We start from the raw sequence: 27,420 nt of genomic DNA, 5'->3' as shown, positions 1-27,420 counted from the left end.
GTCACATAGCGCCGAACGCCAACCCTCCTCCCCGAGAACGTATGAGCCTCCCCCCCCCCCCCTCCCGCTTCTGCCATCGCCGTGGATGCAGGGATGCCTTCGCGATCGAACACCGCCTGGGCAGGCGAGCTTGCACGTATTGTGTGCACGGTGCCGCTGAGAGAGAGACAGAGAGAGGGAGACATGACACCCTCACGATCCTCGCCGTAGTGCCCCAGTGAGGACACGAAGAAGGGCGGACGGACAAGCGCCGGCTCGAGCCGCCGCCGACCTTGAGGGGCCTTGGGTGCCTCCAGACGCACGACGTCATTTGCAGGCTCGTGGCTTTCGCTCTCGCCGCCCAGGTTCGGCACGCACGTCCACGTTCTACCAAAAGAAAAGCGTCGTCTAGGCACGTCTTCATCGTCATCATCATCATCATCAAAAGCGGCGCGTCTAAATGGCCCTCCTCTTCGCGCTCCAATCGCTACCAGTAACTCTCGCATCCGCATCGTCCTTTCTTGATCCGCCTCCCCCTCCCCTCCCACCTCCGTTACATCTTGCCCTGATTTTTCCCCTCGGTTGCCCCCGTGTCAACCTGTTCTGGAACACTTTCCTCCAGTTCCCCTCCGCTTTCTCGAGTATTCTCCGGTGAGCCGCTTCTGCTTACTTTCGGCACGGCCACGACGAATCACCGGTCGGCCGTCGTAGTTCGCTCCCGTTGGGTACTGTACCTCCTGGGCGCCGGGTGCTCATCCGTGAAGACAGGACTCACCGCGGCGCGCGCTGGACTTGCGTAGCGCCCTTACCTCGGCGTGCGTCAACTGTTCGTGACCCCTCTTCGGAGGGCGGACTGTGTCACTCATGAGGACGGTGAGTGCACGCTCCCTGCTTGCGTCGCCGCCTCGCGCGTCCAGTTGTCTCGGGTCTCCCTGCGTGTTCTCGCCATCTGGCCCCGTGCTGTCGATGCTACGTTGGTTCATCATCCCTAACCCCACTTTAGACGTAGCTGTCACTCAGGAAGGCTATCGCGAGCTGCTCTTCCTCGCAGGCCGGCGAGCGCATTTGGGCGCACTGCGGTCATTTGAGCCCAACGTCGATCGTCCATCATGGTTGTTTGTGCATCGCGGGACGGCGTTGAGACACGTGATCCAGCCGCTGCACTTGCGTTGATAGATGACGGAACGCCACATTTATCTATACCTAAAGCCCTGCAACAGACACTGAATATACGCGGCTGTTAAAAGAAGGCCGAAAACACTTAAGTGATGAGAACAGAAAGAACTGTTGACCTGTGCACGAAAGCGCGAATCGTGGCATTGCCTAATTTAAATATAAGGGAAAATGTGAAGTTCTTAGCAACTGCATGCCTTACTCGCTCTCTTGTTTCACGCTCCAGTTATGTCGCAGAAAAACCACATGAAAAAAAATGTAGGAATTAGTGGATTTCCGTCGTCTTTTATACAAACACCCAGATCGATGCCAACAATCCTGTGCAGATTCAAGCGAAATGATGTCTTTCACTGCGCGTTCTAGTCTTTTAATGCTGTTCCAGAATTGTGTGAGCGCTCGCAAAACCGTCATGCCTCCACGAACAGTAAAAGCCGCTGAGTTCGCTCTCGTACGAACAGAGTTGTTATCGTAGTGTTAACTTTTGCACTTGGTCAGCAAGTTAAGCCATGGAAAGAGAAGAATAAAGTTTTCGTGAAACGGTGCGCAACTTCAAAGAGCACATCGTGAATACAAATGACCAGTGAGTTTAATTCCGCGATTTTCAAGAGCGGTCGTAGCACGCTGTCGGACTGCTACACGCACCGTCATTACTGGGCTCTCCGCTTACGGTTGTAGCCGTTTGAAATTTCGCCGTACATTTGTGATTGGAGATGAGTGCCAAGTATTTGTTACAAGGCGTATTTCCCTGACGTTAACGTCGGTGAGCACATTTGTATGCCTATAGGCTTAGTGAAACTGTCATGACTGTGAAGTCTAGTAATTAAATTTCCGATTATCGTTTTCCTTCTGCCAGCACTATTTGCGTCTGTGTGCTATTTTGCTTAGTGTGCGAACTTGCATGTGAAAAGCCCCCCATATACAGGGTGTCCCAACTATCATGCACCAAGATTTCAATATGCACACGCAAAGTGCCTCGAGCGGCCCGTCGCACGGCAATTTTGCGTGTATTCGCCGGCTTCTTTCACGGTCGGAAAAACACTATTATCTTACACGTATTGAGCAACAGAAATCTGTATCGGGAGTTTTCATGTTGCTCTTCCCAGACTAAAATGGCCGACGATTTTTTTTTTTTGCTAGTTGGGACATCCTGTATATACTCGCTGAAGGTTTATCGATTATCGTTCGGTCAGTGCTTTCTTCGTTAAATTAGTTCTTTCCGGGTGCAACTGCCCTTTTCTTTCGCCCCATGTACATTCTTCTTATGTTTCATCGTCATTATGATGGCGACTCAGTCATCATTAAAGGCTGGCGATAAACTTTGAAAATACATCCGATGACATTACAATGAAGGACTCAATCGGTGGGTTGGCGCTGCGCTGCAGAGCTTGGGATCCCGGGTTCGATTACGGCCGTGACGGCCGCATTTCGATGAGGGCAACATATAAAAACACTGGTCTACCGAGATTTAGGAGCACGTTAAAGAACCCCAGGTGATGAAAATTAATCAGAAGTCCCCCACTACGGCGGGCCTCATATGCAGATAGTGCTTTCGGTGCGCAATACCAGACTTCAATTATATACTTTTAATCGGCGTGTTATATGTCACGTCTGTCCAGCACTTTTCTTTTTTAATAACGTTTCATATCGAAGGGCTACGCACATGCATGCTGCCCCATGGAAACACCATCATTCATGTCCTAGCACGTCAATTTGTTCAACCCAGCGTAAACAGCTGCGCGGTATGCTGGTAATTAAACACTGCTGACGACACTCGATTTTCATTCGGATGACATGTTTCGAGGTGTTTCACAATTTACACCATGGTTTACATGATTTCAGCATGCATCACAGGAAAGGATTTCCGCGAATCGCGGAAATTTCACCAAGTTAAAAGTAAAAACCGTTCACGTTCCCGTACTAGTAGATTGTGACCTGCGTACTGGTACAAGACCTGACGTCGATGGGCACTGAAAATTACTTACATTGTATCGAGCACTCATTTAGGCCCTCAAGATATGCACGAAAGTGGCGAAGAAAAACGTACCGTGAAGCAGGAAGGAGTTTTAATCTCTCTTCCAGTGATATTTTAGGAGCGCCGTAGGTTACCAACGAATCAAAGCAACAGACTTCGAGCAATCAACACTTGGCTCTATGCCCATGAGCTAAGCAAACGAGGTATCAACGGCGGCTCCTTCCAAGTCTCGCCGCCTTTGGCAAACCTTTTCGCGTGCTGCCAACATCTCTTGCGGTCGCATCTTGCTTAACTGGCAGTGCTGGCAATGTCGCAGTACGAATTCCAGAACTATACATGGTGCCTCGACGTAAACAGGCGTGAGCGAAAGACGAAGGAACACTAAGACGTATCGTCATAGACTTTGGTATGACAGTGCTTTTCAAATTCACAATGTTTTCTTAATTTTTTTTACTGCTTACGTTGGCACATATTTTCGGATAGCCGGGCCTTACTGCGTTCAAGCTTACCCTATGCCACCGCTAATAAATAAAAACGATGAAGAGACATTTCGAGAAGTATAGATCTGTTTATGTTGCAAAAAAAAGGTGAACTGCCATACAGATGCTGATACACAACGTTTGCACGGCTATTTCGAAAGGCCGGCAGCGATCTATCTCTGATGGAATGATCATTTAAAATTCGCGTTATCCAGCTCATCGAAATCGAGGTTTAACTGTAATGTGTTTTCGTTTTGTCTTGTAAACTTTCAAACAAGCAATCATGCTTCTGCCCTAACTAGTTCTCATTTATGATGTTAGTCGCCAATCACTTTATAAGGAGTGATTAAGGAATTACTTACGTTCCTTACTAATTTCAAGCCAGTCTCCATCCCTATACTTGGCCTTATTGCTTCGTTTCTAACATTTTTTTCTTTCTTCGCCTTCAACTCTTACTGTGTTCTTACAGAGCAGTCGCGCGTGTCCTTGAGCATAGATACCTGAGCAACGCTTACTGAGGTCACTGCGCGATGTTAAGCAATAAGTACGCGCCCAGACGTGTTTCATTTCAATGCCGGTCAACTTCAGTGCACCGTCCGGTAATGCTAAGATTATTCAACGACACGTTCGGCCTAGATTCTTTAGCTTTTTTTTTGGTTTTTATGTTGCCTCTCATGGATACCTTTTGTACTAAATAGAAGAATTTTCCTCCTTTTGCATGAACACTACTTGGATCGCAAATCCGCACCGTTCTTTTCTTCTTCGCACCTCCTGAAAGCCTTGAATGTCATCTTTTACCCGATCGACTGAAAAAAAGGCTCTCGTTAGTACGCAAGCTGTCGCTCGCTCCTGGCTCGACAGGGATTTGCACTATCGTGCGTGAGCGCTAGGACCATAGGGCACAGAGCTTAACGGAGAGCACAGAAGAACGAAGGTCACGAGATCACTTATTCCCAGGCTCGCACTTTGCATGGTAAGCAAAGTGGCGATGCGTTTTATCAAGCGACGCACAGTAAGTAAATCCTCATTATCAGCAATCAGCCCCCTGCAGGAAGACCTGCTCGGCCTTCTTCGGCTGAGCCAACTGCCTAAATCTCCCCCGACTAAGTCCTGACCTTTCACTCAGCATTAAAGTGATCCCACTCGGATCGTGTATAAGGAATACGAGTATTTACAAAATTTAAATATAATTCAAAATGAAATTGCTTCCTGCTAATAAAATCTATGCGAAAGCAGATAGACAGATAAACTTTAATCCAAAGATAGTTTTGTCTTGCCCCAATGGGGCATCGTTAATGGTCGGGGCCCCTAGTCCAGGGCTCCGCTGGCTCTTGCCATCTTCTCTGCTCTCTGGATCAGCTTGAGCTGGTCGTCGAGGGCAAAGCAGAGAAGTGAACAGTGAGGCACGGTTCCATACTGAACACGCATTTCTTCCTTTGTATTAATTACAATATTCGGCGAGTCTTCAAGACAGCCTTTACTTTGCTGCCTTGTTAACATGTTAATCGAACACTCTACCAGCTAGACACCACACTGTGTAGGCGTCTCCCATATCAATTATGCTTAAAGTCGACGCCACATAGGAAGTTGTGCGATGAGTACTGACTAGCCAGTAATTTAGCCTTCAGAAGTGCTACATTTAACCGTCTTTCTTAACTCGTTCCTACATTTGATGCTTTCCTCCTTGATGATGGAGTTAACTATCCCACGCGAAGGGTAATCTCTCCCTGCACTGCGAGAATCGGTAACGCTTGCTAATTCCAACGTCATCGCTAAGTAGATGTTATTATGTTCTCAAATTACTTTCGTTTTACTTACCGTGCCTACAGTGTCCATACGTATACCGCCCGCGTATCGCTGTTCAGTGTTCACTCCTTGCTCATAAATGTCCGAAGGCGCAATCAACCGTGCTCTTTGGCGAAATACCCCAGTGCAGTCCACGTCTTTTGATTAGAGAAGCCTGCTGGTCGGTGCCTTAGTTTACTTTGAAACAGATGATGCATCATTGCGTTCTCAGACAGCCTCCTCGTATAGCGCCACCAGATCATCGGAATCTTGCACGTCTCCGGATCCTTCTTTGGGGCGTTTCCGCCATGCACATCTGTCTTGCTTTGTTTGTTTTGCTTCGTTTCCTGTGTTTTTCTTTAGATTACTCTAAAGACCGACGACAAGAGAGACCGACAACACGAGATCCCGACGTTCCGAGCCCACTTGTGTTTCCTGGCATTTCGCGCGCATACGTGTCATGCCACTGATTCCACCAAGGAAATTGAAAAAAAAAACATAACGAGACTACTGTCCGACGACGCAGTGGTTACAGCATAGCATCCCTGAAATGTTTGTCTTCCTTACTTATTAGGGCTTTGAGTCCTGTTTCACGGTACAAGTTCTTCGGCCTCACTTGCCTTGTCATGAGACGTTGCATGAGTTCCACTGGTTTGGTGTGCGCTGCAATCCGGATTCCTGCCCCGAAATTACGATCAACCAGGAGGAGAAACATCTTATTTTTGATATTTCGCGTTCTTGTGTCCTCACAGTGTGTCCAGGGTTATTTGTTTTATTGTTTTTCAGAAAGTTGGGGATAAAAGTCGGCTGTACTATTTAAATATGAAAACTAGAGAGAAATCATGCTTTCTATTTTATGGCTGCCCATTACGCGGAATTTTTGTTGTAGCTTTCACAAACGATTAGCACAGGTAATGGTCACATTTCCTGCAGTCAAGAATTAATAGTTTTAACACAAACCACAGGAACCAAAACAACAAAGACATGTATGGGGAATCCTTCTTTGCTTTGTTCTTCGCACGTTTTTCGTGGCATATGCATTCTGAGTATTTCTGTGTCCATCTTAGACCAGTCGAGCATGTCTTCCTTGTCCGTTATCGTTTTGTTTTACTGAATGCCACAATACGCTGAAGTAACAAATTAATGGAATTCAAACAAGCAGGATGTGCCACCATCCCTTGAACGTGACACAACTGCGTAAACGCCTTGTCAGTGTCACAGCTACTGTTTGCGATGCAGAGTAATGTCAACGCTACGATCACTTGTTAATTAATTACCTCCGTTTAGATGTATACGATGAAGTGCGTCATTGTTGTATTCATGTAAGCGTGGTTATTCAAAAAGCAACAGACTTTCGTTCACTCGAGGCCAGCAAGCAATCATTATATTATATATATGCCGGTTTTCGTTTGAGTATTAGGTGAAAAGTAGGCAGACATCATGCTCGTACATGCATAGCATTATTAATGCGACATATATTGAAAACTTGGTCACACATAGTGGGAAGTGTTCATCTGTTTTGTAACTCCTCCTTTTATTACTATGCTTCCCGAAAAGGGCAAACTTCGGGGAGAAATCTCGTTTGACCCGATATTCATGAAATTATTAGGGCTGAAAAAATCTCGAATTATGGAGTTTTACCCGGAATCGGAGGACTGAAATATATCCAGTGAACAGACAAATAATACTCACGGTATTAATGCAGTTATAAAAATTAGAAAACTTGGAGACGACACTCTAGCCACGTCAAATATTTTCATCCTTGTTCTCGCTGCTCTCTATATATTCAATAGTTTGCACGTGAGGTATGAAGATTGCAGAAAGAGTGCCAATCGCTCTTCAATTGCCGACGAATTCCTTCGCGTGAGTTATCATGCGTGTCACTCCTGACCAACGTGTTTTTGGAACGCATAACTAATTTCTAGCGACCGTCCTTAGTTTACCGACACCACCGTCGCGGATTAGACCCAGCGCATATGCGAACGACCGCGGTATCTTAAGCAAGTACAAGCACGTCTGCGGGTAAACATTATCCTCCTTCTTCTCCTAGATTTAGAAACGTAAAGCAATAATAAAAAAAGAACACGCACACGGCACGTGTTGACCCCTTACGCGATCCAGTTTCTTCTCGTCTACAACTCCGCCTGTTTTCATTTTTTGCATCCTCGAGGCGAGTTTCCGGTACATCGTACCCGCAGCGATTGCCGTCGCTTGTCCCTTCCGGGGGGAAAGCCTCCAGAAGCGCTCCTTCTAGTCGTACGTGTATCGAAGTCTGCACAGCGAAGTTACACCGGTACACCTTTGCCGCCTACCGGCGTGAGACTCCCCCCCACTGGTATACAGTACATCACGCCATTTTCATTCTGTTCCCTGCCCTTCTTTAGCTGTCACCGCGCTGCGATCTGCTGTACAGCATGGAGCCGGGCGTGCCATATGCCATAATAGACCACCTCTTCGAAGCGAGACGAAGGAGGAGTGTATACTGGCGAGACGACTAGCGTATGCGGGCATATGCGCACGGCGCCGCTCCTATCTCTCCGTGGCCGTGAGGGAAGGCAGATTCAGCGGGGATCGGTTCGCAAAGCGGCCTCCCAGTGGTGATAAAAGAGATGGCGTTTTTAATTCCCCCTCCCTGCCATTTCCTGCGATAGGCATCGCAACGAAGGCAGCGCACGCGTTGGGTTTTGCGCGTAAACAGGCCTGCGCGGCAAGCCGTCGTTCGTGGCGACGAGATGCGGCACCGCTGCAGTGCTGGCTGGCCTGCCTTGCGTACAAAACTACGACGTGGCTGCGAATGCCAGATGCATCGAAGACGCCAACTTCAGGAAGGGTCTCTCGCGTTCGAAGGAGGGCTTCCGAGCCACGCATAGAGTCACGCACACCCGACTACCGAGTGTCGTCTATGCGTCAGGCAAAAATGATAACTGGCCAAAAAAATGATAATACAGTAAATAAACGAAGGTGATTATGAAGTGCCTGCCAGTATGCTGGGAGGAGGAAGCCAGGGGCGGAGTGGTTTTCGGGTGTGTTCTCCCTGCGCAACCATCCTTCACCCACTTACTTCGCCCAGACCGTCCGTCGTCGCTCGTGCCGCGAGCATTGAACGACGGTGCGATGAGTGGAGATTGCACGCCGTATGCCACGCCGCGCACTGTTGGCTCAGTTTTCGGTTCTTGAAGCAGTGGAGGTGCTTTCCGCCGATCGTCCTTTACCGGAAGGCCTAGGATCGATAGGACGAGCCTCTGGATACGACGGAACTACTTAATATTCAGACGGAGGGAGCTTCGGCCGTAGATGGCCAAAGAGAAGAAACAACAAAACTTACCTCTTGAAAAAGATGCCTGGAGATGCGCAATGGCGCCATTTCGAAGATGTTTATATTTTTCTGTGTTGAAGCGTCCTTAGCCCTTGTATTCTGGCTTTGGACAAGCGAAACATAGTCTGACAATATTTCTGCGTGGACGAGGGCAAGTGCCATCACCGCGTGTGGATTAGTGTGGCAGAGTTGATAAATGCAGGCTCCTTGACACGACACACGCGTTACATTGATGCAATACTAAAAGACGCAGAGAGCCGTGAGCAGCTTCTGAAAAACACACCGGCGCAGTTGCAAAGTTGCTGATTCAACCGAAAATTACAAACATGAGGCATACATTTCCATCATTATAATTTTATGCTTCGGCCCTTCAATAACATAAGGTCATTGACCGAATTGTTTCGACTGGTGTTTGTCAGTGATAAGACTTCGCTTCACTTCCTCGCTTCATTGTCCAATGTTTCGCTACGTTCACGAGCAATTGATGTCCACTGCAGGACGAAGGCATCTCCCAGCAGTATCGAATCCCCCACCTCCCCCTCCCCTTTCTTGGGTCGGCTTAGTCGATCTGACGCCTGAGCATCTTCTAATTTCATCACACCACCAAATTGCCTGACGTCTTCGACTGTGCTTTCCTTCTCTTGGGGCCCTATGTATAACACTAACAGACCACCGGTTACCTGCACCACGCAATACATGGCCAGCTCAACAACCTTTCTTGCTGTCTTTCGGTCCCTTGAAGTTGCGCCAACCATTTTTCATTCCCTATCTCGTTGCGCACTCCTTAACTTGTTCTCAAGCTTCTTTGTTAACGTCAAAGTTTCTGCTCCGTAGGTGAATACCTGTAGAATGGAACGACTGTGGACTTTTATTTTCAATGGGATGGCGATAAGATGCCGGCCATGGCTTGATCGTGCCTGCCGTGTGTGCTCCCACCCATATTCATCCTTTCATGTGTGTCCCTCCATCACGTGGCTTAACAGCACCGCCCTGCTTGATGCAATACCGCCCCTTCCTGCTCACTTTTCTACACTCAACGTCAATCTAGTCGAAGCATTATTCATGCTTCCTCGCTTTGTTTGCACCCGCAGACACAGAAGCTTCAGCCAAATCACTACGACCACCAGGACCACGTTACTCCTCTGTCGTTCCGATGTCACCGCCCCATAAAAAGATCTCCGCAGGCAATAAACCTCTTTAACTTCATGAGTGTGTCTTCACCAGGGACGCCGACTTCCCGGACGTATTCATATGCAAAGTTCCATGAGGAAACGGCCGGCGCAGACGTAATGGTTTCATTTTAATCACAAAGGTTGCACCGCATCTGCAAACCACGCACACACAGCTGGCCTCGGCAGTAAAATTCCCCTAGTCAGCGGTGGTTGCGGTGCTCGCGAACTGCGCGCCTGCGTTCTGCTCTGTGCTAAGGTGAGCGATAGGCATCGCGCAGTGTTAATCGAAGCAGTGATGTCACAGCACGACCTGCGGCCCCACTTTCGATTGGAGGCCTCTCTCCGAGTATTGAATTTCTTCGATCACACCGCATATCAGGCGCAGATTGATTGACTTATTAACCTGTTTAACGAGCCATCGCGGTGGCTGACTGGCTATGGCGTTCTGCTGAAGAGAATGAGGTGGCGGGTTAATGTCTCGACCTCGGATTCCGGATTTCTATGGAGGCGAACCGTAAAAAAGGCTCGTCTGTTTGGATTTACGTGTATGCAAAAGAACCCTAGGCGGTCAAAATCAAGTTTAAAAGTGTGGATTTTTAGGCATTCTGTTAGATACATGAGAGGGCGTCACAGCGCCAGATGACAACAGGACAAGCGCTAACTTTCAACTGTTTTCAACTCAGTTGAAAGTTAGCGCTCGTCCTGTTGTCTCGTTCTTGTCTGGGTCTTCTAGCCCTATGACCCCCTCTGAGGTCAAAATCAATCAGAAACCCACCACTCAAGTTTCGATTATAAACAGACTTTGCTGTTTAGGGCATTAAACCCAACAGTTTAACTTTTAAGCGGCAATAGCTCTTAAAAATAGCATCGTGGGCTCGAACGTCCCAAAACTGCACATTGGGTTATCGCAGGCCGTACTGCAGGCTTCGAGATTACGTGGGTGCTTTACTGCGAACCTATGCCTCAACACGCGAAAGCATTGGGAATTGGCCCCCAACTAAATATGGGAGCCGCAATTGGGTATCGAACCCGTCTTACTGTAATGAGCTGCAGGACGCAATACTCACTGAGCCATGGCGGTCGGTGCGAAAAATATGGAACGTAACTCCATGATGATATCTAGATGCACCACTTCTACTTCGTCTTTGGCAATTATTGAAACTAATTCAGGCCATGTTGTTATGCTTGGAAAAGCAGTTGCACGCGTCTCTTTATTCTTAATCCCGAATAAATGCAGAAGTCAGCGACAGCGCCGATTTCCTCGAGGAGCGCGCATACCGTTTCGGTTTGAGGCTAGGCACTTCAGTTGTTCGCATGCATGGCTGTATTAATCCTCTGGGGACTTTGTTCACCGCCCTCCAGGGCTTTGAATATTCCGACTAGTAATAATATCCCCCGAGTACACTCTGAGCCCCCACGTGGGTGCTTCCAGGTCCCGAAATCCCGACGAGGTGGTCACGGATACCCCGATGCGGAGTCCGTACTGTTTTCCATTCTGGCAACGATGCAAATATCGTATCAGTATGGAAAGCTCATCTGTTCCTAGACCTTTTTTTATTTCCTTCAGCCTTTGAACGGTTTTTCACCTTGTCACCAACGTGACAAGGTTTTTCACCTTGTCACCTTTCACCTTGTCGGCGCTCAGACCATTGGCGGTTTAAGCGGCTGTCACACGCTTACACACGTATGTCATCCCCGATGTTACCTTCTCTAAGGGCAGGGACGGCACAGCCGGCAACGACCTCTGTGTTCTAAAGGTCTCATGAATATCCGCGCATGTTAATATACTAAGGAACTTAATTAAGCAAATGATGACAATTGAACGCTTTTGCAACACGCTGCAACACACCAAAGCCGAAGAATTGTCCAGCGTTCTTGAATCACTTCCTGTCACATGTGGCGAATTAGCGAAAACTTAGGCCAACATCATGAAAACCCCAAACGACATGCGCCATACAGTTTGTCAATGAAAGTAACTAGACGAGTGCATGCTTAAGTGCACTGATTCTGGCTTTTCGACGCACGTTCAACATGCCGGCTCTCAAAGGCACCATTTTTTTTATCGTCGGATACGGAACAACCACACTTGAGGAAAATGCTAAATTGTATGTACGGAAATAAAGTAGGCAAATGTGCAACATGTTGCACGTGCAGTGTAGAAGCCACTAATACAATTTGACTATGCAACGTTCGTTACATTTGCAATATTTAATACGTGTTTATTCTGTGTACCTCTGAATAACCCCGCAGTGTGTCAGGATAAAATGCATTGCGTAATTGCGTAAAATACCGACGGGATGAGCAAACTAGCACGTCTTCAAAACTTTACAGCCGGTAGTGTCACGCGAAAGTAAATCTTGCTGCAGAGGCATCGCCCATAGCACAACATATGCTACCGAATCGACACGTGCGCCGCAAAGCGGACTGGTTTGCCACGCAGCGCACGCAGTCTTGCACCTCCACGCTCGAGGTACTACCACGCAGGAAGACCGAGTTGTCCGCGTCGAATGCTAACATCCGGGAAGAGCAGCGAACGACAAAGAAGCCACAGAACGCAAGAGCCGCCCAAAACCCGTAAAGTGTTCTAGAACAGTCTTAAAGTGGCAGGAAGGTTTTGCCGGTGGTGAAGATGGGGTGCTACACGCGGCAAGTGGTGAGCAGGCGAAGAGGAGGAGAGAGAGAGAGTACGGCGCGGTCTCGGAGTGTTCGATCAGCCCGCGCATCGGAAATTCTGGAGACGGCAGCCTGTCGCGATCTCCAGCAGCCCGGAGTATAGTGCACTGATAGCGGAGCGCCGGGGGTGAGCTGTTGTCGCGGGCCGGCGCGGCGGACCTGCTCTCGTCGAATAAGAATCGCAGGGCCCCGTTTCTCTTTCGCAACTTGTAGAAAACACAAGAAAACGCGCACGCAGGCGCGGAAGACGCCACAGTGCGAGGCGTTGTAGGAAGAGAGGGAGGGCTATCGGCGGAGGTCCGCGGAGGGTCAAATGTAGCGCACGCGCTGATCAGATCGGCAGAGTTTTTCCTCCTAGGAAGGCCTGAAATACGCTCTTATTCGGGCCCTAGCCAGCCGCGGATGCCGTAATACGTGCAACATGACCGTTCGCGCGCTGCCGGTATTCTTCTTCGCGGTGTTGCGATAGCTGGCTCGACGAGCCGACACGAAACTACCCAGTGGTTATATGCTACAACACCTGTACACGCTTGCCTATAGAGTCTTAGCGCTGAGACAGTGTGCCTTTTTGATCGTGCCACTGCTGCGTCGCGCTCTCACCTGCTTCGGCCTCCGGCGCATGAAGAACGAAAATAATTTCTAAGTCAGGTAGGAAACAAAATGAAAGATCGTACGCGAGCGCGCATACGCGTGCGGCATTACTATCAGCTTCTTTTTGTTTTCATTCTGGAGCGAGCTCGGGTCAGGCCAGTCTGTTTTTGGAAGCTGGCTCTGTCGTTTCTGTGGCTTGTGCATGCGTTACACTGGTCAAAGAGCAGAACAGACTTTGTTTGTGTGGCGGACTTGCTGGCGAGTGTCTACGGCGTAACGAATACTCGCTGGTCACGGCTGACCAACAGGAGGAAGCAGATTTAAGCCGCCGCTTAGAAACCGGATGTTAACCACGTGTTTCGATCGCAGTACTAGTCAGTTGCCCGCACGCCTGTTTTTCGTATTCGGTGTTACGTTTGGCTGACTAAGCTCGTAGGGATGTTCACGGGTGAGATAACGATGGGTGAAAGTTCACCTCCAGCCAGTCCGCAGAGTCCCTTATACTGCAGCACGTGTTGTTTGTTAAAAGTTGAGAAAAGAAATCACAAACAGCTGTGCGTATATTCATAGGTTGTTAGGCGGCACGGGTAGAGCTCGGTGCCTCTTTCATCTTCAGCAATTAGCACTGCGTGGCCGCAACACGGATAGCATATGCATTCAGTTGTGCCAACTTCGCTGCACGGCATAGGTAAGACGTCAGGCTAGCAGTTAGAAGCGAGCATCTGTGAAGGCGATAAGTAATGGTAACCTTTCGCACTCACCGTCGAACGCTGAAAACAAAACAAAACTTACTTCCTTCCCCGATGGTATTGGGAAGCACGTGCTCGCTAACAGTGCAGATACCCTCGATTCATCTTGGCCAAGAAGAAGGCCGCTCTTGCGTCCCTGTTTGAAAAGATCGGAATTCAAGCCGGTGCGTTTCCTGTATTTTAACTGTGTAACGGTCACCTACCAAGCACGAACACTGGCTTGCTTACTTCCCGAAAACATTTGATGGGGGCGTACATGCTTGCAGCAGCTGTCTTACAGTGACTTTTGTTGTTGTTTTTGTTGTTGTTGTTGCTTGCGTCCCTTTTTTATAATGTTGAATTCCCTTTGCCCCTTATCCCAGCACAGGGTAGCCAGCTGGTCTGCACTGCCCAATCTACCTGTCTTTCTCTCTCTGTCTATCTCTCTCTTCAACTCGCACCCAAATACCGGGTTACCCGCTACGAGGTTGATCCCCCGAAAGCAACGCCCCCACGATTACTATTCCCCTTATCATTCCTTATCGTTCCTGGAAGCAACACTGCACGTTGCCCGGTGGCCGTTACGTAAACTGAGACAAATCGAAACACTTTATCACTCGCGCCGAGAACTCAGTGTGCCCTCTACCGAATGCATCTTCCGCGTCCGACCTCTACGCCCGCGTGACTCGCGTCGGAAGGGGAGGTCGACAGACATACGTGATCCAGCTTGTCCGAATAGGGGAGAGCAGTGCGATGACATGCTGGGCTACTTTGCCTTCTGTGCTTTTCTTTCTTGTCAAGGAAGCAACCTAGACGCACTGACGACGCCCCTTACGTTCCCAGAGGCTTGCGGAAGAGACACAGCGCTCGCCATCAGCACGTGACCCGCTCGTGTCGTGTTTTGATTCCTGGTACTTATTTTTTTTTCGTCCCAGCGACAACAACCTTCGATCTTGTGCGCTGTCGCGTTGTTCAGCTTCCACTGCTCTCGCATTTCCTTCCTTATGCGCAACGTGAGGACAATGTTGTATGTTGATGTACGCGCGCTTGTATATCACCGAGCTCGACAGCTCGCGCCGAAAGGAATTCGCGAGGCGAGGTATGGTTGTACTGCTGCGACCTGGAAGAATCGCCGATCGTAAGTGACCGTCGTAGTTGTGTCCTAAATGCGCGCGCATCGCTTGTAAGATGAGATCACCGTGTCTCTTCCGGTTCATATGCACGCCGCATCCGGGAATGAACCAGAGCGCTAGAACCAAGCGATAAGGACGGTGTCGTAGCATCGTACGAACTTTGGTGAGCGAGCGCTAAGGGCATTTACAAATGGCCTGGAGACGGTCGTCCGTCGGACGCCACGCGTATACATGGCACGTTCAGCGGTGCTCTAAAAACACGCTCATATTGTAATTATCCAAATGCCGCCGAACACGTGGTGACGAGCTTTTGGCCATTATATCGGATTTCCAAAGCCTTGCACGTTGTCAGCAGTACTCCATTTTGTTGTAACAAAATGCACTGAGACGCAATGCGTAGTGATTGGAAGGACACAGAGAAGGATAGAAACATCGCCCTTCGCTTTTTTATAACTCATCCAATATTTGTAATAAGACAGAGCTGCTTGCGAAATAGGTTTCACAGGCGAAAGTTTTCCTAGCTATTGTTGTGTTGTGCATGTGTCATGCTTTGTGAACCACGAATACTATTCTAGCTAGACACCATACTCTGGCATCTCATTTAAGCCTGTTTCTCTCTCTGTCTCCCGCTAGATACTACTGTAGCTAAATCGCAAAACTATGTGGCTTTAGTTCGGCAAAAATATCGACATTCTAAAATAAATATTGTTCTTTGTTCCTGTTCATGTGCTTAGATGAAGGGTGGGGGGTAGTCATTGCTAAGTCTTGAAGTTTATCGGACAACTTCAATAAAGAGGGCGTGGTTGTTGTCCATATGTTGCGATGAGAATACGTCAAGACACTTATCGTTCGGGAATCCCAAGCCTCTCTGATAACTAACCTATAAGAAAATTTGTTTTAGTAGCAAATCGTAGTCATTTCTAGTTTTTCTTCATTGCTTTTTGGTGAGCACAGATACTGAAAAATAACGGCCATACCGGAAAACAAGCAGGGCGCAAGTACGCCAGAGCTGGCATGTACTGCTACAAACGTCTGCAAACAAATAAATACCTTTTTTCGTAATTTCAGTCCTGAAAGACAAGAAAAAGAACTACCGACGGTTTTGTGTAACAATGAAATTGATCTTTGCTTGTGTAACAAAGTCACAGTGCGTGTGCGTGTCTGCGCGTACGTGCCATAATTTTTTTTAGGAAAACTCATCTTAACGTGCATTTGAGGGAGAGCGAGCTTGTTATTTAAAATCAGAGAAGTTTGCTGGCGTAAAGGTATTCGCCTACATGCTACTTCTAAAAAGGGGGGAGGGGTAGAGAAAGGCCCTATAGAAATGGGCTGAAGAAAAAAAGATAACAATAGAACCTGATGGCTTCATTTCACATTGGAGTCCGAATTGTCATCTTTATTGACTACCACGAGATTTATAGACCCACCACCATGGGCTACGACTTAACGTCGCGCTCTCAGAGTCTCGTCTTGCACTTTGGTCAAATCAAAACCAGCAGTTCTTCTTTCGACAACTGTGGTTTTGTGGAATCAATGCAACATATTGTAATAAACCGTAGAGCGAACAGTGATGGAAAGGCCACATGCAAGACAAATGATGGCAACACTTAGGCATGCATTAGGACCTTGGGACTCTTCACCATTACCACATCAAGCAATCATTTGTTTTATTACTTCGAATAAAGTGGCTGGCTTTCCAAACTTTAGATGCCCTTCAGACTCTAATGTGCAATAATATAAAAAGCCTGCACCAAGTGCGTTTGCGAAATAAAGCAGATCAGTAGTTGACTAGTTTTCAACAACAGGGAGAGGCGTAAAGCAAGCGTTGAAATTTGTTTCACCTTTATTTTTAATTCTCTAGCCACCCATAGGGCATAAGTCGAGAGTTGCATACCACATTAACCAGGTTGTTCACACTTACGAGAAACATCTCATTGGTATTCCGGTGCTCACGGTAGCTTAGATTTGGCATGGTACCCTGCAAAGCAAGTTTGAAATGAAAGACATCTGCACCATCGCGTGATGACATTTACCTATCTTCCCTTAAAGCAGAATAAATGCCGAGCCGTGCGGGGTACTCATGAATACTCGTAACGATCTTTCCATACATGCAACGTGTTTTCGTTAGTCTTTACGACCCTGCATGTATAAAGCTTCGTTTCGTCATTAGGGTCCCGATGACATCTCTGGTGAGGACAGTATACTTACTGACCGAAGTTCGGTGGTTGACTTGGATGTAGCCTCACCTTGAAGAAGTGATGGTGCCTTTATTATTGCAGTCCGGGTGTTTCCAGTGAGAATTTGCATTCCGTATAAAACTTTCTATATATCTACAAACACTAAGCGTGGAGAAGCAAAGTTCTTACTAAATTACGTGTGCCGTAAATAAGGAAAAAAACGCTTACTGAAGCTGAAAAGAACTGCAAGGCGCATGAAAATAACATATTTCCCATAAGTCAAACAGTCACCGACACCACTACCGCTCTAATGAAAAGGTAGCATTGGTAATAAAATTAATAGCTCAAATATGTAATGGCGATTATTGGAAACGTGCTGCCTTAAGTACATGCCATCGCCACGCCAAGAACTTTACAAACTTATTTCTTGGTTGTTGACCGGGGCATGACACGTTTTTATATGTCAGCCTAGATATCTATGCTATCTTATCTTTCCTTTAAATAAATAACAACGAAATCATATCCTAAACGATTCCATTGTTTCCTAACACATGCATTTATGAACACTGGTAAGAAATAAACATGAGCTTGACACATCCTACGGAGGGAATATAACTTTCGCACTTTCGACATAGTTTTTACCTTAAGCTCTTGGTAAATTGAAATAGAAAACTGAGTCAAATTTATTTGCACGGAACTGAGATCTTTCAGCATCTGTTATTCCTTTCTCGGGCCGATACGCTTGCAGCGCCGGTCCTCACAAGCACCGCCATCTACAGTGGACGGAGATCCTTATCCGAATGTGCAACCACAACTTGCGATGTCAAGGGAAAACAACTTGCTACTTCTAGCTAGCTTCATGACCGTCCCTGAAAGATCCTGCTCAAGGGTCACGCGGGTTGGAGGAGCGGAACAAACATACCACCGGGGCGTAGTATTGTTCCCGCACAAAAGCAGTCAAGGCAACCACCGGCCCGACGTCCTCCCCCAAACCCCACTCGTTTCGGTACCCGTGTGCATATATGAAACAATCCATTAACCCTGAAGATACTGCGTGTCTCATTGGCAGAGATGAAAGAGCTATCGGAGCACCCAAAAGATGATGGGAATTGTTGCCGATCTGTTGTGGGCGGGAAATGTACACAGGCTGGCGCTTGCTGCACGCTTCTGGCAGCAATAATTGATGCGCCGATCGCTCGACTTGCCTGGCAAAGTCACGAGCGAGACAAGGTCGCCACGTGCAGCGCGCCCGACAACGCGTGTCCAGTTGGTGCAGCGCTTTCACGAAGAGTGGTTGCAATGGCGTGAGAAAGACGAAGGAACCGCGGCCCACGCGGCCGACATGCGGTGCTTAGCGTGCCGGATATGGGAGCACGCGCACAGAGTGATTAAGACTTTAAAAGGCCGAAATCAGGCTCGCTGCTGCCACTTTCTGGGAAGAATTGGAACGACCAATTTGGTGCCCGTGCAATCGGACAAGGTCGCAGTCACGTAGCAACAACAGTGGCGACGTGATACCAAGTATGCACGCCGAATGCCTTCGACGAAAGATCACGTAATATGTTGCGCGTGCTACGAATGTTAACTGGCTGCGGAATCTGCTCTAGAAATTTATTGCTCCGGTGCGCAATTACTACAGGCTGATACTGGGACGCAGTCGGTGTAATTCGAAAGGAAAAACAGCTCGAAATGGCCGGCGAGCGAGAAGTGTAGCCTTTGTTAGGAATAACGACTGGTGGACCAAGAATAAAATGACTGCCTTGTTCATTTGTCTGTAATTGCACTCCAAACATTTGCTTTCTTCTGCTAGAGGAATGATAAATGTGGGGGAAAACGCTTCGTGCTCAGTTTCAAGGTCTGCACAGCTACTGCTATTCGCAGGGAAAGGCGTGCGTAATTCTACGGCAGCCTAGTCTGATTTACCCGTGCATTGCATCCTCAGCTTCATCGTAAGTTGCGAAAGAAAACGTTTTATACTTTACTTTCGTGAATACCTGTTTTCCGTACATTTTTATCAGGAATGACGGAAAGTCAGGCATGGTATCTTAGCAACGATCTTAGCAATACAATGTTTTAAAATAAATTTCTCCAGTTCCGCAACGCTAAAAAGTACTTGCCAGAAATAATTGCGAAACTTAACCGGCAAAAGTGTCCGGGTATGTTTCAAAATTACCCTGCAGCAAACTAGAGAAATGCTCAATGATCTTGCAATGGTTAATGAAAAGTAAGACTCGTGATTTCAAGAGCTCATGACTGCTAATCAGTCACAGATACCCTGGATCATAAGAAGAAAATCAGCAGACGGACAACTAACAGGGTCTTGAACACCCATGTCAGGCACTCTCGAACATTATTGCAGAATTGAGACGGTCCTAACGAAAGAGAAAGGAATGAATAGGACATTATAAACACTCTCTTCAGTTGATTCGCAAAGAGAATATTGTAGATCATGTGGTAAAGCAAAAATGCACATTGCGGGCCCATGCTCAAGAGGTGCCGAAGCTTGTTCCAACTCTATTGACACGGCGATGGATTGCGTGCTCATAGAAATTTGAGCTTCTTTGTTAATACCAGCTTCCTGACGTTTTATTCTGCATTTCTCGCTTGTATACTTCATCAGACCATGTGTGACTTCAATTAAGCGTGAGCAAGGCATCTTTTGCAATGAGTTTAAAGATGTCCCGGCCTCGATAATGCATGCATCCGCGAACATGGGGGCTCCCCCTGCCCAGCCTATCAGCTGTTTTATCTCAAGCAAAACTCGTTGAAGATCAACGCTTTTCCCGCCCTTCTTCACCCTTATCAATAACGCCAATTTCAAATTGGCACAACATTCTCCTGAATAGCCACTTACTAATATCTTTTCAGAAACAAAAATTCTACTCAGTGCAATTTGCTAATATTAAATAATATAGGAGATATTTCGAAGATAAATATGAAATTTAAGCAGAATCTTAATTAGGACCTTTCAATCAGCCGCAGAGCTGTATTTTTCAGATAAATATTTGACTTGTGATATTTATCTACATTTTCTTTTTATTTATAATGCAGCAATATCACGCCAGCCTGTAAAAAGCGCTGTTGCTTCTATGCGGAACAGGGCAGCTCGTTTCTTTTGCTGATTACCCAAAGAGAAGATGAAACCAGAATCACTGCTGTTTAATTGATTGCGCGCACATACGCATAGCAACCAATCGGAACCGCATCATTACATAGTTATGTAAGATTATGAGTCACCAAATTTGAAACGCTAGATATTGAGTCAGTCAGTCTCACAGGCTTTGACAGAATGAGAACATTTGAGCGTTGTTTAAAACAGCTCATAATACACGTACACGAATTTGTAAAATCCCCACCGCTCGGTTTCACTTGGAAAAAAAAAAGCAATTCGAATCCTTCCGATGTGAACTGCAATACAATCATACAAGCAATTTGTAATATCCAATTCAGTGAATATCTTCGAACACCCAATAATACACCAGTCTCCTAACTCTTTCATATAGACGAGCATACATTCTGATGTGCGCTTAGTAGGATGAATGTCGAGGAAAAGGGAGACGCGGTTGAGGGCTGTAGGAATTGCGCGTCGTAATGACGTCAGAAAGTTAGCAAGCTTGCAGGCTCCGCAAGACAGAGCCAGGTGACATGAGATCACTAAAAGGGGCCTTCCTCCTTCAGTTGGCATAATTAGGCTGACGACGTCGGTAATAATCGTTATCTGTGCCTCGTCAGAAGTACGGCTCAAGAGCTGAGCTAACTGTTTTGAAGAGGAGTTTGCAATTCACTAAAAATCCCTTCGAATTCATTTGCGGGCTCGCATGTTCCTCGTAGGCCTTCGGTCAGTGCAGGCATTTTGCGCACCACTACTTTACACCTAACGGTTGTCGATGTCCCATTAGGTACCAACCTTCTCGCCGACTGCCGGCAACAAAAAAAAATTGCAATTGTCACCTTTCTGGTGTCTCAGAGCAACGAGGAGGGGAAGTGCTACTGAACGAGAAGGAGAAGGAGCCGGATAGTGTCTTAATTTGGCGCACACAACGAATGAAAATGAGGACAAAGTGAAGAGACAGTGACACGCAAGGACTACACCAAATCTTCTATGGTGCCGTCTCCCACACACAGCTGCACTTAGCATCATTGTCACCATTGGAACACAAAAAAATAAACACTCACCAGCACATCCTGAAGCACGTGCTGGAGTGTCTAGGACAGGCAAAGCACATCTTATTTATTCTTAAGGAAAAGCTAGGTTTTAGCGAGGCTTTATGGACGGTAACTACTAGCTTGCTTTCGAGGTCGTGTTCACATACGCAGAGGAATGTTAGTGGTGGTCGGACCATACTTTAATGCTGTTGAATTGAAAAAAAAAACTAAGGCTTGAGTTGCTACAAATAAACAACACTGTGTTGCCGCGGACACCGCAAATACTGAACTAAACTTCCAACTTGTAGATTTCATCGGGCACACACCATCATCGCATTTGATCAATGATATTTAGCACTTGCATGTGCGGCGCGGCCACTTTTTTTTTCACCTCTCCTTCACAAGGAAAGAAAGCCTTAAACAGTTTCTTGTGAAGTTCCTCATCGCACTAGACATGGCAAAGTATATGAAGAACTCTGGCTGTTAGAAAATAGCATTGGTCTTCTTTTTTAACAGCGGAGCTGTTTGAGGGCAAGTTGATCTCTGGCGATGGTGTTCACAGTTTCGAGCGAAGTGGAGAGAGTGTGAAATGAGGAGAGTAGGTGCAGAGAGAGAAAAGAAGACAGACAGAGAGCGAGAGAAATAAAGAAATAAATAAAATAATCTTTCTTGGTGAGGCGGGATTCGAACCCGGGTACCCACGGTCTGAATGCGAGTGTCATAAACACTAGGCTATACACTTTATTTTGTTGTCGAGCTTCAACACAGTACAACAAATGTACACCACGCTTGCAGAACATGCATTTATGAGAACCAAATGATTGCGTTGTACCGACGATTGTAACACAACTTGCTATGGGCGAGAAAACGAGAAGATGAGAGCGAGAGACACACAGAGAAAGACACAAAGAGAGAGAAAAAAAGAGAGAGAGACGGACGGGTTTTGAACCAGGGTGCTCATGTTCCGAAGGCGAGCTTCCTACCCACTACGCTATACACCCACGCTTACATACCTCTGCTGTTTCATCAGATTTAACAAGCGTAAAACTGGATAAATTTTTAATAATTATATTCACTCAATCAAACTCCCTAGCAAAATGCGTTTTTTTTTCTGCAGTTAAGGCGTGTAGCAATAAAAAGCAAAAACTCCAGCCAGAATTTCTACAGGACGACACGCTGAGTAATTTAGGACAGGATTTTCATATTACCCTCATTTTCTGCTGCGTTTTCTTGTCGCCTAAATTTTCATCCATCAGTAAATTAAAGCATCTGAACCTAATACTTGCTTCCTATTTATTTCAGGTGTGGCTGCTGCTCCCTTTTCTGGGTGTCTCCCTCGCCGCGTCTCTCGGCGACATCGAACCGAGCGGTCTGATTGGTCGCAGGGAGCTCCGGCGACCCGCGCAGTTCCTGGAGGCCCAAAGAGTCAGCAATGGTGCCGCCGGCCGGCGCCAGGGTGTTCTGTTCAAGACCTTGTCGAACTTCGGCGGCCGCAGGAGGCTCTCCGCTCCTTCTGGGTCCGAGGTCGCTGCTTCAGTGGATCCTGTTTCCAGTGAAAGCACCTCCGACGACGCTGTCGCCAGTCTCATCAACCGCTTCGGAGGCGTGATAAACCAGAAGCGCCGACTAGGAGATGACGACGCAGTGTCTGAAGATGGCGACGAACTCATCACGGGCTCTTCGGGCACAAAGAGCCCGCTGCTTGGCGCAGGCTTCGACGGCAAGCCTGCCGTGTCTGACGATGGTCCAGCGTGGACTCCCACTTACGGCGGCAGCTACCGCAAGGATCCGGAGCTGCAAAGCAACTACAAGGCCCTTCTCTCGGAGCCAGACTTTGGTCCCAGCTCCCCACAGACGAGTGCAGCAATCGTAGGAGGTGGTGCCGTTGGCGTGCAGGCGACTGCTGAAGGCACCACGTCCAACAAGCCCACCAAGGACGGCGAGTCTGAGCAAGACAAAGTTTTGAGTGTGGAGGCAACATCCAAGACTGTAGACTCGAAAGACTGCAAGGACAAAACCACGAAAACAGATACGGAAGTACTTTCAAGCACCGGAGGCGCTGTACCCGTTATGCATTCGGAAGTTGGTGCATCTGCCGGAACCACGTCATCCGAGACGTCAGATCAACAGAAAGCGCCGTCGAAAGGCACACCAGATGTACCTAAAGATGATTCCGAAGAGGATGATGAGGACTACGAGGACGATGAAGAAGATTACGAGGATGACGAAGAGCATGCACAAACTGGTGATGCCGCCAAAAAAGATGCCAATAACATTCAAGGCGTTGACGTCAAACCTACAACAGTAAGGACTGCAATGAACGAAGAGTCAAATCCTGATCCTGAACCGAGGCTTTCTTTCGGTGAACAAGGAAGCGGTACAGTTACGAAAGCTTCCCAGACTTCTCAGCTTAGCGAGAATGAGCAAAGTTCGGTAACGACCAGCGCAGCTACATTGACCCCACTCCAAGATAATGCTGCTCTTCTTTCCGCTCGCACCGATGTTATCGAGAGCTCGCAGCTAGCAGAAAAACTGAGCCCGGGCACACAGGTGCCAGCTGGTATGCCAATATCTACCGCTTCAATTCTACCAGTCAGTACGGGTGCTGTAGAAGGAGATGCTTCTAAAAGGAGAAACTGCCGCACAAATAAACTGCGACAGTGCCGAGTAAAACTTCTACTCTGATGGCTGTGTCACAGACTGCCACCGAATTAAGTGATTTAGAAGCTGGCCGATGGCACTAACAATGGTGGATTCGTATCGGGATCTGCTAGTGCCATGCCTGTGAAAAAGACGCATGAAGATTGCAAAGACAATGCTAAGGTCAGCGACGTGAAAGAAAAAGAAAGTAAAACAATTGTCAGTGGACAAGTTGTACAAGACAGCAGCCAGGGTGACCAGTTGGTACGTGCTCAGGGACAACAGGAGGTGACCCCCGCAGTTTCACATATAGAAGTAGACTCAAACGCTCAAGGCCTGCAACATCGAGTGGTGAACGGTGTCAGCCGTGAGGCCGCAGAAGCAGAGATACTCGCCATCCTAAAGCTGCGTGCTGGCAAAAACGGCACATCAGAACAACCGAACACGCAGTCAGACACTGTGGGTGGAACTGGGACCGGAGAGGAAAACGCTAGTGTTCCTACAGATACTTTTATGTCACCCGGCATAAGCGAACAAGTGAACACGCCACCTGTGATGAATCAGAAAGGACCTGCCAATTATGATCCCGAAGCAAAAACGTCTGGTCATGGTGGCAGTGTGCTACTTACAGATCGTGGCGTGCCATCAGAAGTAGGACAAGAAAACGTACAATTGTCAGGCTTGGGAGGCTTTAGTGAACATGCTGTGCCGGAAAGTGTCATCTCAGGCTACGGCAGTCCAGACGGAGTGGGAGTGTTTTATTCCCTGGGAAATGTTGCAAGCCAAGGTTCTTTCCCATCTGATACGGCCGCGTTTGTCGCCGAAACACCCGCTGTAGGATTGCCGCAAGCCAGTGACAAACAAAATGAAACACTGTCCTCGGGGCCTTTAAATAACGAAACGGCACAGAATTCGTCGACGAAGATGGCCGGTGAGGTGGCTGGCTTACAAGAACCTGGTAAAAATTCCAGTGACCCAGAAACGTACCAAATGGCATCATCTCTCGGTGGAACCATCGAAGCCGCCGAACAAAAAATTACGCCGCACACTGTAGAGGACGACTCATCAACGTCCTTCTTTGCCGGCACAGACTCACTGAGCATGCAGAGTGAAAAGAAGTTGCCAGTTAATGACTTAGGAGAGCCGACGGGCATGAGCACAAAAACGGGATTTCAAGAAATAAGCATCAATGTTACAGACACGCAAACTCCGATTGATGTGAGCGGGATTGTTATGACGTCCGCGGAGAATGAGAGCAGTACGCCATCTCGCCCCAAGCCTTCCACTACCATCACCGACAGCACGACAGCTGTTGTCGTTGAAGGCAGAAACTCAGACGCACCTATTGATGTCAGTGGCATAGCTACCTCCTCGGAGACACCAACAGATGAGAAGGAGACACCCAGTCAAATACCTACAGAAACGGATGCTGGTAGCGAGGCTCTGAAACCTCTTCAAAATGAAACAAGGCTGCATTCTATGGACGATAGTACATCTACGAAAACAAAAGATGATTGCAAGGACGATGACGCTGCGTCAAGTGCGGCCAAAAATCCACACGGAAAGCCTTTAGTTTTTGGTGCTGCTCCTAAAACAAATGCAGTTGGAGCTTCCGGTCCCGCTACTGACGACCAAGTTTCACCTGCTCAAAAAGATGTTCTATCGAGTGGTGCGACCGCAAATGTATCTAAGGAGAACGGCACAGAACAAAACAACGCGCCTTCTAGTGAACCGAGGGAGAAGAGTGCTGGCAATGCCTCAGTACCAAGCGAAGGGAAACCCATGGTTAATGACAGTGAAACTCAGCCGCAGGAAAACATCCAAGGAACTGGAACGGGATATGTCGTCGAAATAAAATTAACAGTCACTGCTGACGATGAAAATACCACGAGCACAACACCACTGACGACGACGGACAACGTTATGGCTTCATCACCCCGAAGTAATGAAGCAAAATTGTCCTCCGTGACCTCAGTGTCAGAAGTCTCTACGCCCCCTGCAACAACAGTGAGCAGCGAACACGATGATAGAGAATTAGGCGGTGTAGATGCACCTGAGCCCATTTCGAGTAACGTAGACAAACCCACGGAGCAAAGTATTGCGACTGTCGTCAACCAGATGATGGGTTCTAACGAGTCATCCAAGCTAGCTAGCGTTTCATCTCAGAGTGAAAACAAGGTCCCGTTGGCAGCCGTGCAGCACACACCACTTCCCATTTCAAGCGTTAGCATCTCCCCTGTAGGACATTCGACAGCCACGCTTCCAGCCCTTGGATACGCGACAGTAAAAGAAATTCAGATCGCCTCACAGCCAGCACTTGCGCCAAAGGTAAAAGGCCTGTTTCGATAAGCGCTAGCACGTCAGCTGACAGTCAACAGGAAAGCGACAAACAACTTACTGAAGGCGAAGTAGTCCGTGACATTGTAAACCAAGACAACGCTTCGCAGACTACACTGCCACCCATAGAATCAGCACAAACTGTCACCACAGCACCTGCGCCTGCGACTGGTGTCGTCTCCACTGGTGACTACAGTGGAAGTGATATCACAATGAGCACCGAGACATCCATACCCCATGGAGCACCTGCTGAACGGACATCAACTACTGCAAGTTCGAACACTATTGCCGCATACACTGAAACGAGTACGCCATTGGTAGAAAATACAGCTACCGAAGCAACATTACTTGTCAGCACCTCACGCGTAGTCGCAGAACAGCCTACCAAAGTAAACGCATCTGACGCCCTGTCCGTTTCTACAGAACAACCGGCTGTTCCCGCTGAAAAGAATGACGTTCCCGCACAATTTCTTAATGAAACCAAATTTGGACTTGATGCCGCCTCTAAAGGGGTGCCTTTAAACATCGTAATCAACTCTAGTGACGTCGTACAGCAGGCGCCAATAGAAAACGTCCAAGAGAATCAAGGTACCTCCACTGAAATGCCCTTGGTTTCTGTAAGTGAAGGTTTGCTGCTTGAAAAATTCAGCACAAGCACAGGCACTTCTCAAGAAAGCACTTATACTGAGGCGCCATCACCTACGCCAAGCTCTAAAGCCTCCGATGAGCTAGCTTTGCAAGAAAGTACGCCTGCTCCTGAGAGCCCGACGACGGAAAAGCCATCTACCTCTACAAACTGTGGATGTGACTCAGGAAACCACACGAGCAAGCCCCCCCGCACCCTCAAGCTCGACAGCTCCTCCACCAACTACGACTGAAAATCCCGATGTGGCCACAGTGCAGACCATCACTGAAGGCACCACGGAAGGTTTCAAGCACAACAGAACGCGGGTCGTCACCTGACACAACTGTAGCCACACAAACATTGCCGACTGTACATTTACCAAGAAGGCCCCACATAACACAATTGGGTCATCCCAAGAGACCGCTCTTTCCAGCACGGTCATCCAGCTTCGGCACTACAGTTGCACAGAGAAGGCTACGTCCTTTGGATCGGGT

The 27,420-nt window shown here is 47.8% G+C and overlaps 1 protein-coding gene across 2 annotated transcripts; it reads left to right on the top strand.

Annotated features, from left to right (window-relative positions):
• Window positions 1-667: 667 nt before the first annotated feature.
• Window positions 668-26,327, top strand: LOC125943980 (uncharacterized). 2 transcript variants are annotated; one of them, XM_049663610.1, is made up of 2 exons: window positions 668-852; window positions 22,627-26,327. In XM_049663610.1, exon 2 carries the CDS (start codon window positions 24,103-24,105, stop codon window positions 26,311-26,313), a length of 2,211 nt encoding a protein of 736 aa, XP_049519567.1. In that variant the 5' UTR covers window positions 668-852; window positions 22,627-24,102; the 3' UTR covers window positions 26,314-26,327. The 2 variants fall into 2 exon arrangements, with proteins under 2 accessions (XP_049519567.1, XP_049519568.1); XM_049663611.1 differs by having other exon boundaries at window positions 22,627-24,053.
• The last annotated feature ends 1,093 nt before the right edge of the window (window positions 26,328-27,420 follow it).

This window comes from Dermacentor silvarum, chromosome 3 (assembly GCF_013339745.2).
Source record: "Dermacentor silvarum isolate Dsil-2018 chromosome 3, BIME_Dsil_1.4, whole genome shotgun sequence".
Lineage (NCBI taxonomy): Eukaryota > Metazoa > Arthropoda > Arachnida > Ixodida > Ixodidae > Dermacentor > Dermacentor silvarum.
The sequence above is the reverse complement of the archived record's forward strand: the minus strand, read 5'-3'. Positions and strand labels throughout refer to the sequence as shown.

Excerpts from the sequence above, each read along its gene's own strand:
- LOC125943980 (XM_049663610.1), top strand. The coding sequence starts at position 24,103 with ATGCCTGTGAAAAAGACGCATGAAGATTGCAAAGACAATGCTAAGGTC.